Source organism: Pseudophryne corroboree, chromosome 6, assembly GCF_028390025.1.
Source record: "Pseudophryne corroboree isolate aPseCor3 chromosome 6, aPseCor3.hap2, whole genome shotgun sequence".
NCBI classification, from domain to species: Eukaryota; Metazoa; Chordata; class Amphibia; order Anura; family Myobatrachidae; genus Pseudophryne; species Pseudophryne corroboree.
The window spans coordinates 310,253,277-310,265,879 of NC_086449.1; the positions used below are offsets into that span (position 1 = coordinate 310,253,277).

The 12,603-nt window shown below is 41.1% G+C and overlaps 1 protein-coding gene across 6 annotated transcripts in view; it reads right to left on the reverse strand.

Annotated features, from left to right (window-relative positions):
• Positions 1 to 1,723: 1,723 nt before the first annotated feature.
• Positions 1,724 to 12,603, reverse strand: part of APBA2 (amyloid beta precursor protein binding family A member 2) — a 645,362-nt gene continuing 634,482 nt past the window's right edge. For all 6 annotated transcript variants that reach the window (XM_063926236.1, XM_063926237.1, XM_063926233.1 and 3 more), the window contains one exon: positions 1,724 to 2,260. In XM_063926236.1, the coding sequence (XP_063782306.1) occupies positions 2,189 to 2,260 (72 nt within the window). In that variant the 3' untranslated portion in view covers positions 1,724 to 2,188. The remainder of the gene's footprint in view (positions 2,261 to 12,603) is intronic.

Sequence of the window (12,603 nt, forward strand, 5' to 3'; positions counted from 1 at the left end):
TCATTAAATATGGATTCTGTACCCCCTATCTAATTCAGCTATATTTTAATTACTATAACATAAAGTAATTAAATATGACCATTAAGTACAGTAGGCAAAGAAACGTCTACATAAAAATGTATAAATGGATTCTGAATTTGTAGAAGTAAAGTGTCATAAATAGCATTCAGCCAAGAGAGTGGGTACATCCATGGCTTGTTATCTGTCTGAGCACCTGGCATGTCTTTGGTTCATACAAAATATTTTAGAAGTAATTGTGTTACTTATATCATTGTGTCATATGTGAGATCTGTACTCCCTGCCACCTGTTATTTCAGCCATACAGTGCAGTATTAATTATCCTAAGATAAGAATGAAGCTACAGTATTTGTGGAATCCCATGAAAAAAAACAATATGGTACACATTATATGGTATTCAAATAGGACTGAATTTAGCCATCCTCTGTAAACTAGGCTATCAAATTGATACAGTACGTCATGCTTATAGGTGTGGCAATTTCCAAATAGAGATGAGCTCCACAGTATTATATTATATATATATATATATATATATATATATATATATATATATATATATATATACTAATAGCATAAGAGCACGGTATAACCATGTGCTCATGATTTTGATTTTTTGCAATCAAATAAAGTATATTTAGTTTTCAGTGAAGGTAGCACTAATGTAGGCTTATGCATCAGTTTACACTATGAGATTATCACATCCCACAATAACGCATTGTGTGCTCTACTGCTATCACTAGTGCTTAAGGCAAATTAGCTAGTATTTAAAGAAGCATGGCTCTCCATTAGTCTAGAAAATGATTATATACATCATTTAACAAATTACACTTTAAAAGCAGTCATATTATACATGGTTTCCCCTTAATGAGAACATCATAGTGCTCTTGTAGCTACATGCAGCGTGTACAGGATGAATTGCTGACATGCATACTGTTACACCTGTCCATACATGGCACTGAGATCAATTAATGTGCCCCCATGCTTGGAAGTTACTGCTAATGATTTGTGCTATTCATATTGGTAGTTTAGTCAAATGAAACTTGGCTAAACAATATATAATTACGGTAGCGTCCTGAGATCAACATTATTATTAAATGAAAAAAATGTAAAGTAAATGTTAAAATAAACATTGTTCTACTGCAGGTCATCTCCGGTAATCACCATTATGCAATTTTATTGCTGCAAATATACCTTACTGGTGTCTCTGAAGGGACATCGGGGGAGAGGATATGGGTAATGAATACGACACTTTAACCTATTACGCCTTTCAATGAGTTAGGTCACAGCGCGTACTGTAGTGCCTTAGCTTATGTAGATGTTGTTCCGGTAACTTGAGAGACTCTGTAGGAGTAGACTGTACCTGGGTATGAGAACATGAGAGGTCCAGAATCTTAGGGGTAAATTTGCTGAAGGTCAATTTTAATTGATTCTAAATCGATCTAAACCAATGTTGTGTTTCAGGGACTAAAATGCTCATTTACTAACAGACAATTTTTGATATTGATTGTTAAATGCTATTACTGTAAATGAGTGAGTAAGTAACCTCCCGGAATACAACATCGATTTAAAATTGATTAAAATTTTGTAAAATCAAACCTTAGTATATTTACCCCTTAGTGTTGCAGTAACAGAAATTACAGTACAATCAGCAACTGATAAGAACTTGCACAGTACATTAAAAATTATAGTGTAGACATTACAAATATTGGATTATCAAGACTTTGTTTAATGGGACCGCCATAGCATAGCATTTCCACACGAGCCAAGCCTGGAGTTGATGTCACTGGCTTATAGAACCCACTGTATATTGTTTCTTCCTCTGTCTCAATGTTCACACACTTACCAATGAAACATACAGCACATACACTTTAACACTACATGTACAATAACAAATAAATATCCTTGTTACTAGTCATAATGAGTAAACAGTCTGGAATGTCTCACTCTATGATTTATAAATTGTCCTTGTTGGTCATGAACTAGCTTGGAACTGGCAACGCCTTTGGCAAAAGAAAGAAGCACAGACAACAGGAGAAGGCAAACGCATCTGTCCATTGATAATTGCTGCTCATTTGTTCAAAATACAAAATGTCTGCCCAGTGTCTGTATTGATATGTTGATGTATAGTGATCTGGTTTTATAACACATTTCCTCTTATGGCTTCTCGGTGTTAGATGTAAAGAGGTGTTTCCTGTCCAGTGAGAAGCCGGAACATGGCTGCTGGCATGGTCTTCATGTGGATCTGTGGTACAGAGAAGAATGGAGGTTAGACAGATTGAGCTCACCAGCTGTTGCTGACCATTACATCTGGTCAATCACTCAATCTCACTCACTTTCTCCCAGCTACACATCATCTGGCCATCAGATGTTGCATTTTTCGAATATACAGTAAAAGCCATACTGGTGTTTGTACTATAAATATACAGACACCTACACATACATTCAGTCACTTCAGGGTATGGCTGGGCTGACAAGGGGATCTGGTGAGCAACTGCTCTCTGGCTCCCTCTTTCTTTTTGTAATACATGAGGAGTGTCTGAGAGATTACTAGGGTTTGTTTCTGTGCTGCACAGTCTTTTACGCCAGCACATTGTGTATTAACCTATAAAAAATAATCTGCACATACATCTCAAATGAAGAATAGTAGACGCTGAGGCAGATTTGGAACGGTAAAGAGAAGGTAGTAAAACTAGCCACAATCATCTTTCTACAAGTCCCCCATAATCTAAATGTAAGCATACTGTAGCACAAAAACAGGACACGGGGAGAAAAGGAGGGAAAATCTATATAAAGAGACTGAGTCTTGCTAATCGCTGGAAAAGACATATAGGGGTATATTCAATTGCAGTCTAAAGCTGCCATCTGTCGGAAAGACGGCAGTTTTTGACTTTTTTAGGTCGGAAGGGGTTCCGACCTATTCAATACACCCCAGGATTTTCCGAAAAGTCGGGAATAGCCGCCGATCAGCGTGCTTCTGTCGGAAACGGGGCCAAATCCGACAGATTGTGGCCCCGTTTCCGACCATCTCAATCCAACTTTAAAAAAGTCAGATTGAGATGAGGGAGCTGAGAGGAGGAGACAGGGGAGAGCAGCAGCTACAGCAGCGTAGTAGGAGGATTGGGGACCGCCGCCGTTCACGGCAGTGTCCACCCGGGTCCCGCTTGCTGGGTCTGGGTGAACGCTGTCATGAGGTCTGGTGGCGGTGCCCCATCCTCATGCTACGCTGTGCTGTAGCCGCTGCTCTCCCTCGTCTCCCCGCTGCTCTCCCCCATCTCCCCGCTATTTTCCACCGTCTCCCCGCTGCTCTCCCTGTCTCCTCCTCTCAATACGACTTTTTTTAAAGTCGGATTGAGATGGTCAGGAACGGCCAAATCTCGTTCATTGAATAACCCTTGTCGTATCCATTCTGACAAACGCATGTCGGAATGGATCCGACTTTAATTGAATATACCACATAGAGAGAGACATAACGCTAAGTGCTGGAGGAAATAGTGCACACAGCACTGAGAGATAAATAACTGCCAGAGTGCTGAAGATACATGTGCCCTCAGGACTGAGCTATAGAATTACTACAGAGCTGAAGCTACCGTTTTCTGTGTGTGCAGGATGACCAGCATTAGATGCTAAGTTTTGCCTTATTCTGATTTCCCTATTGTGGACTACAAATACTGTACATGCATGTAATAGGACAGGGAAGAATGTCCTCCAATGAAAGAACTCTGAGTCTAAATGTTTATGGTCTTCTGCATAATAAGTAATATATATAGTATAACGTATTGAAGTAGTTGAGGAACTGCATTTTCTACTTAATAACAGTGAAGGTACAGCACTGCGGCAGCTGCAGTTAAACAGTGTGTTTAATTGGCAAGAGAAACACCATTTATTGGTAATTCATCATTATATTGATAGGAAACTAATGTATATTATTGTCATCTCATTTGCCTTGCATTGTATGTAATTTGCATAGTGGTAATTACTTGTTTGCTGCATATTCTCTAATGTGTGAAGTCCTATGTCATTTGTATGCTGATACTTATTTTGTGCATACCTTATCCCTGGACAGAGTTAGACTAGCCCACAGGGAGGGTGTCGTACGGTATGCCGGCGCTCGGGCTCCCGGCGCCCAGCATACCGGCGCCGGGAGCCCGACCGCCGGCATACCGACAGCGTGGCGAGCGCAAAGGAGCCCCTTGCGGGCTCGCTGCGCTCGCCACGCTGCGGGCACGGTGGCGCGCTAAGCGCGCCACACTATTTTATTCTCCCTCCAGGGGGGTCGTGGACCCCCACAAGGGAGAATAGTTGTCGGTATGCCGGGTGTCGGGATTCCGGCGCCGGTATACTGTGCGCCGGGACCCAGACATTCAGCATACAGAAGACCACCCCACAGGGATACATGGGGAAATCCCCGATGGCCCCCACTAACGGAGGGCCCACCACATCCTCAAGGGGTGGAGCAGGATCATGGATGAACTTGGGTGCTTTGTTTGTTTCTGTGGAAACTACACCAAGATTAGACCTCATGCCATCCAAAATGGTTGTTCCTGACACAGCCCAGTCCCCCTCCTTTATAAAGGGACCCTGTTCTTTGTATGTCCTCTCTAATGGTTGGTTAACCCCAGCTGTGACAGTTGGTCACACCCCTTCTGGTAGTTGACCACACCCGTTAAACTTGGGCCCCTACTACTGCATTCCCTGGTGGGTCCTTCATGCTCCAATCCATCACTGTTCCTGGAACTTCATCCTCCTACCCACTTCAATACATTTTCCAGATTATTCTGCTTATCAAAGTTTTCACAGAAAGTCTTTTTACTGTGTACGGTCCTAGCCTCTGTGCTACAATCTGAGTAGAACAAGCCAGTATAGTTGGTGCCAGGAGAAAGGACGATACAATGAAGCTGCCTTCTCTACAGTAAGGTACCATCTATACCTAACTTATCTGTGCCCAAAGTTTCATGCCAGGGTACCACATAAACTCAAAACAAATACCAATGTGTCCTGCAGGGTAGAAGCGGCTACGGCATGAAGCACAGCAATTAACAATAATATCAATAAATCCAGCGAAAAAAAAATGTTTTGTAAAATAATCTATCCTGCCACACATTGTAAAGCAGCTATGTGCCACATTATATACTAGAAGGGCCAAATTTGCAGCTCTCTACCCTTGAAAAGGGCTGCCCATTACGCATTTTAATGTGAGGCAAATAAGTGTTACAAGATATAACAAACAAATCTGACAATTCAATCTGACCAGATTTTCCACCAGCTTTTGAGAGTTAGGTGCCAGGCAATTCTGCAGATAGCTTCCATCTGTCAACCTGTTGAACTTGTTATTTTTAATGTGCCTCTTGATAGACAATGCCTGTTCACATGTGTAAGTGGAACCAAAAATAGATAACTGTGCAGTATAACTAGATCACAACAGGGCTGGCCTTAAACTCCTGTCATTGCTTTAATCAGCTAAGCAGGAACCACACATATCTATCTTGCTGAGGAAGGAGGGAGCCAACGTTATGCTGACTGCACAAGCCTTCTCCTCTGATCACAGCTGTGCTGCTGGCAGTGCGTGGCCGGCCTGCATTGTGTGGAGGAGGGTATATGATGGGGATGTTGGCTGCTGAATAAAGAAAAGATCAAGTTTATCTCAGTCTCTGCTGTATGGCCGACTAAGCTACACCCGCTGTCCCAGGTCTTGTTCTATAAGCTCAAAGGGGCACAAAGCAGTGCCCTGTGACTTTCACTGTAGGATAGGTTGTGTTTCAATACTTTTATATAGGATCTCTTGCAAACCTATATCTATAGTGTACAATGGTAATAACAGATCCAGAGATAAATGCTTTTTATCATTAGCAGTCTTTATATAAAACTTGAGGCAATTTAATTTTTCTGTTAGTACAGTATGTATCCATGTTGGAGTCTGAAATATTATCAGTTAGACTGAATTTCCAAAAAAAAAAAAAAGAAAGATGAACATACAGATGTACAGTAATCTGTCATTTGTGATGTATGCTAATACATATAAATCCAGAGGAGGATTTACCACAAAGCAACCAATACAGCTGCTTAGAGCCCTGTTGGTCTCAGGGGGCCCTGCTGTTCCCAGGTGGCCCGCCGACAAGGCTGTATAAAAGACATTTCTGGCGTACCACGAGCTTCACCACAATTTTCCGAGAGCTGGGCTGGCTGAATACTGCCAGCAGGCTGTCACTGATTAGATAGCTGATGGGTGCCAGCTTCAGCGCATGTCTGTGTCTCCAGTCCTGCAGCACTGTGCGTGTGACCAGGCATGACACACGTGTGTATGACGTCAGATGCTTAGAGAGCGGAACCGGGATGTGCACAGAAAAATACACGAGGTCTTCCAGTGTACTTTATTACAGGATTTTTTTACATTTGAAATAACATCCACCTACTTCAAATTCCAATCAGACGTGAGTGGGGGATGATGGGAGGAGGAATGATGGAACGGGGGGGGGGGGGGGTAGACAGTGAGGATTGTCTGAGGAGGAGGGGCCCCAAATCGGTATCTTGCTTAGGGCCCCATGAGGCCTAAATCCGCTTCTGTATAAATCATGTAACAAAGTGAAACCTTCAGTGGCATGGGTACGTGCAAACTGACTGAATGACCAGATATAACACTGCTGTATCTCTGAAATTTTTTGTTTTTTCAGCTGTTTGCCCCAAACATATTAAAGTTATAGCTATATAATGAATATGGTTTTAAAGTGTAGAACACTGTATCAGCTTTAATTTGCAGGTATTCACTTTCAAATTGGAGGAAGGGTTTAGGAATTACAGATGTTTAATATGTAGACTCCTCGAGACCAAAAGTAATTGGACAACTGACTCAAAAGCTGTTTTATGGGCATGTTTGGGCTATTCCTTTATAATTATTTTTTGCAATTAAGCAGTCACAATTTCTGGAGTTGATTCCAAGTGTGGCATTTGCATTTGGAAACGGTTTCTGTGGACCCACAACATGCGGTCAGATGAGCTCTCAGTGCAAGTGAAAGAAGGTATTTTTAGGTTACAAAAATAATAGAGAGATAGCAGCAACTTTAGGAGTGGCCAAATCAACAGTTTGGTACATTGTGAGAACAAAAGAACTCTCTGAGCTCTGCAACACAAAGAGGACTTGACATTCATGGAAGATAACAGTGGTTGATGATCACTGGATCAATACCATAGTAAAGAAAACCCCTTCACAACATCCAGCGTGAACATCCAAGTGAAGAACACTCTGCAGGGGGTAAGCTTATCAGTATCTAAGTCTACCATAAAGAAAAGAGTTCACAAGAGCAAATGCAGAGGGTTCATTCATAAGCTTCAAGAATAAAAAGAAAATCTATAAAATCCATCCCTTCCCTGGAACAGCTTTCTCTGGACAAAAAAAACTAAAATCAACTTGTACCAGAATGATGGGAAGTAAAAAAGGTACGGAGAAGGCTTGGGATGACTCTTGAGCTGAAGCATGCCACAACATCTGTAAAACACAGTGGAGACAGTGTAATGGCATGGGCATGCATGGCTTCAAATGGTTCTGGGTCACTAATGTTATTGATGATGTGACAGAAGATAGGTGTGTAGAGAGATTAACTGTCTACTCAGATTCAGCCAAATTCAGCAAAGTTGATTAGACAGCCCTTCACAGTACATATGGACAATGACAAAAAGCATATTGCAAAAGCAACCCAGGAGTTTTTTTTAAGGTAAAGAACTAGAATATTGGCCGAGTCAGTGACCTGATCTCAACATAATCGAGCATGCATTTCATAAGCTGAAGACCCACAAACAAACAATAACTGAAGAAATCTGCCGTAAAGGCCTGGCAAAGTATAACAAGGGATGCCTCGCAACAGAGTTGGACTGGCTATCCAAAACCATCCGCACACATCTATATGAGCCAACTGAGCAGTACATACTGTATAAAGATTGTAATAGTCCTGTAGAGAAGAAACAGCACCTCCGTTTTATGCAAGTAAAAAGATATTTATCCAAGAAAAGGTAAACATCGGATAAACATGGTTTGGTTCAATAAAGTGCATGAAAGTTACCAGAGGCATGAAAAAACATAAATGCAAATGGCCATTTGAAGATATCCATCATCACAGATGCCATAAAAGGTTGGCCAATTCATACCAATACCGCATGCCTCCAGTGTGTAGTTGAACGGTCAACAGCCATTTCGGTGCTCACATGGCACCTTCATTATATATATATATATATATATATATATATATATGTATCAAGGAGCCCCGGGCCAAACACTTTAATGGTTAGGAAAATCAATAGGGGACACTCTAGAGGGGCCCCTACCAATGCATTCCTCTGGTGGGCCCTTCATGTCTCACTCTGACATTGCCTGGAAAGGTAGAGTAAACGCAGCATTTGGTGATGTCCATGGGTTCCAGACATCAGGCAGTCATTGCCTGAAAAGGATTCTCAAAAAAGTATTGAATATGTACATTTTATTTTTGGTCATGTTAATTTGTCCAATTAAATTGAAGCCCCTGAAAATTGGGGACTGTGTATAAAAACAGTTTCAATTCCTAAGCGTTTCACACATTATTTTTGTTCAATCCCTTGAAATAAAGCTGAAAATCTGCACTTCAATTGAATCTCCATTGTTTATTTTGAAAATTCTTCTAGTTATCTAGTTTTGCTTGAAGATCTGAAACAAATAAGTGTTATATATTTGATATTTCGCATGTTAAAATTCTGTTGAATTTACTAGAGATTGTGCTAACATGCAACTTTTTTCTGTTCGACAACAAAATGTATTTACAGACCACAGGCTGTGCTATGGGGTCCTCTGTGGCCCCTAGCTATGCTAACTCATTTATGTTTTGTGCCGAACAGAAATTTTTCTTTGATGATCCTGCAGTTTCGTCATGCATTTTGTTTTATACAAGATTCATAGACGATTTATTTTTGATCTGGACTGGGTCACAAGCTTGCTTTGAAGAATTGATGACTAAACATAATTTATCTGATTCTCCGGTTAAATTTACCTATGCGATAAGCCAAGATGAGATTGCGTTTTTAGATGTAAAAATCAAAAATGATAATGGTATTTTATTAACTACACTGTTTGCTAAAAGCACTGATAGAAATACTCTGTTGCATTTTAATAGTTGCCACCCATTACATGTTAAAAAGAGCTTACCTTTTTCCCAGATGGTACGGATCAGGAGAATTAACAATAATGATATGCTTGCTGCAACTCAAATTGATAATATTATTAAAAAATTTTTACAGAGAGGGTATCTTTTATCAGATCTTATGTGTGCCAAAGAAAGGGCAATGGTGCTGAATAGGGACTCTCTGTTACAAAAACAATTACCCAAAAGCGACTCTAATAAATTTAATTGGGTTAATCGCTTCAATACGGCCTCTCCAGTTATCAACTCTATCTCTAAGAAACTATGGCCCGTTATTGTTACCGACACTGAAGTCGGTTTACAAGGTAGCAGCTTAAGACCCTGTTATTCCCGTTCTAGGAATCTTAGGGATTTATTGGTTAAAACCGATATTTCCAGTGCAGTACCTAACACAAAGCAGCATTTTTTATCCATAGCCCGTAAAGGCTGTTTCAAATGCCCATGCACCACATGTAACTTTTTGATCTCTGGTGACACATTTTGTCATCCACATTTAGGCACCAAGTATAAGATTCGTTACCATCTCACATGTGAGAGTACCTATGTGGTTTACCAACTTATTTGTCCATGTGGCCTCTCATACATCGGAAAGACTCAACGCAAATTTAAGGAGCGTATGGCAGCACATCGCTCTTCGATTCGCTTGGCCCTTAGTAAAGGTACAAGCGAGCAACCGGTTGCTCGTCATTTTGTTGAAGCACGACATCCACTCAATTGCCTCAGGTACAGAATGATCGATCATATCCCCATCGATCGTAGAGGGGGTAACCGCAATTTGAAATTACTGAGAAGAGAATCCGAGTGGATACATAGGCTTGATGTTATACATCCGAGGGGTCTCAATGAGCTTAATTCATTTGCTAGCTTCTTCTGAGGTTAAAATCTATACACTATTGGTGCATCAGGAATATTGCCTAATTAAGTAGGGTATTGCTAAACTGCTTATTTTCATTGTGTATGTATACCTTAAGGCTGCTAGCTTTGATAAGGGATGCTTTGTTACATTTATGGCTAATGTTTTGAAATGCATCAATGTGTGTTCATCCTATACATTGTCATTATTTATATGTATTGTTTACATTCCATGCTGCATGCTGTTGATATATTGCATAATTCTCAGTGATGGTGCTGGATCAATTGATTTGTTTTTTAGCGCTTTGTCTGAATCAGCATGGGGTATGTTCAGTTTGCTAGAACGTTGTGTTACCATGGTGACATGGGGCTTTGTTTATTGCTTCAGTTGCCTGGTTACTCATACGGCGTGCGCCGCGTCTGTACGCGGTGACGTCATCTGTGCGCGTCAGAGGCTCGGGCCGGGATTCCCGCGCCCGGTAGCGCTTTCAGTCACGGGGCAGAAAGGTGGTGGTTTGAGGGGATATAAGGTGAGTTACTATGATTATCTGTATGTTTACCTGATGAAAAACTCGATTAGAGTTTGAAATGTCGTACAGCAAATTTGCTTCTTGTCATTATTTTGGCTGCCAAGTGGTTGTGAGTGCCGTACCTTTGCTCTCCTATATATATATATATATATATATACAGGTTGAGTGTCCCATATCCAAATATTCCGAAGTACGGAATATTCTGAAATACAGAATTTTTGGAGTGAGACAGAGATAGTGAAACCTTTTTTTTTTGATGGCTCAATGTACACAAAATTATTAAAAATATTGTATTAAATGACCTTCAGGCTGTGTGTATAAGGTGTATATGAAACATAAATGCATTCAGTGCTTAGACTTGTGTCCCATCGTCATGATATCTCATTATGGTATGCAATTATTCCAAAATACGGAAAAATCAGATATCCAAAATACTTCTGTTCCCAAGCATTTTGGATAAGGGATACTCAACCTGTATATATATGTGTATATATACTGTGAGTGTATATATATATATATATATATATATATATATATATATATATACAAGCAGAATTGAATCGGCACTCTCTCCTACCATGGATTAATGCCCTGGTGCCATCCGGAACAATCCAATACTTAACACATCCAGCAGCGGCGGCACTCACGGGTCTTACTCACAGTCAATAAAGTGCAAAAAGTGCTTTTATTCCATCACTTTGTGTCCAACAAAGTGATGGAATAAAAGCACTTTTTGCACTTTATTGACTGTGAGTAAGACCCGTGAGTGCCGCCGCTGCTGGTGTGTTAAATATATATATATACACACACACACACACACATTATTTTGACCACCTCCTACACTTTATGTTGGCAGTGTGTAGCCCGTGAAGTATGTCACATGTCGTGCGCTGGCTTCAAGGGTATATAAGGTGTGGGATAGGCAATCTGCACACATATCACTCGTTGCTGTCATGAGTAAAAGGGGCGATTTATCCGAGATGCAAAAAGTTATGATTATCGGCTTTTGGGCCACAGGCGGCAGTATTTCTGGAACAATGCAGTTTGTGAACTGTTATTATTATTATTATTATTATTATCCTTTATTTATATGGTGCCACAAGGGTTCCGCAGCGCCCAATTACAGAGTACATAAACAAATAATCAGACAGGAAAACAGCAACTTACAGTTGATGACAGTATAGGACAAGTACAGGGTAAATAAACATAGCTACATCAGCAGATGACACTGGAATAAGTATCAGGTGGCAGAGGACTGCTGGAGTTGGTGCAGTTGAAGATTGTTAAAGTAAGAAAGGATAAGCACATGAGGGAAGAGGATCCTGCTCGTGAGAGCTTACATTCTAAAGGGGAGGGGAAGACAGACAGGGGTGACACAGATGGGGTACATAAAACTGTTCATGTGCTGCTGTGGTAATGGTGTATCGTGACTGGACAAATGGCACCATTGCTAATAACAGACGAGGAAACTGCGGAAAATCATTTGTCATTGATGTGAGAGGTGAATGGCGGCTACGAAGGTGTGTGAGGGATGATCGACACACTACAGTGGAGCAGTTCGCCATCAAAATTAATCTGAGGGCTACCAGACTCGTGTCTAAAATGATAATTCAGCCCATCTAGCTGCTGTCTGCGCTGCACACGGTTACTCAGGCTAATAGCCATAATAATGTGACTCGACTGCAGGGCCGGACTGGGACTAAAAATAGGCCCTGGCATTTAAAGCACACAGGCCCACCTCTCGACAGCTCCTGGCTCCTGGCATAGGCCCCTCCCCTGTTCTATTCCTGACTCCTCCTACTTCTTAGTCTATGCTTTTGCAAATATAATTAATTTTAGAACAAGTGTACAACAGAGCTCATCCTGGAGAGAATTCAAACAAGTGCCGTAGTCAGATATTTGGTAGGTTGTTAGGTAAAGTGGATACCTCATAGGGGGTCTAATACAATTGACCAGTGCTCGGGATCTCGAACGTTGGAATGGCGACAGTGGGGCGAGTGCAAAAGAGCTCCTTGCGGGCTCCCTGCGTTCGCCACACTGTGGGC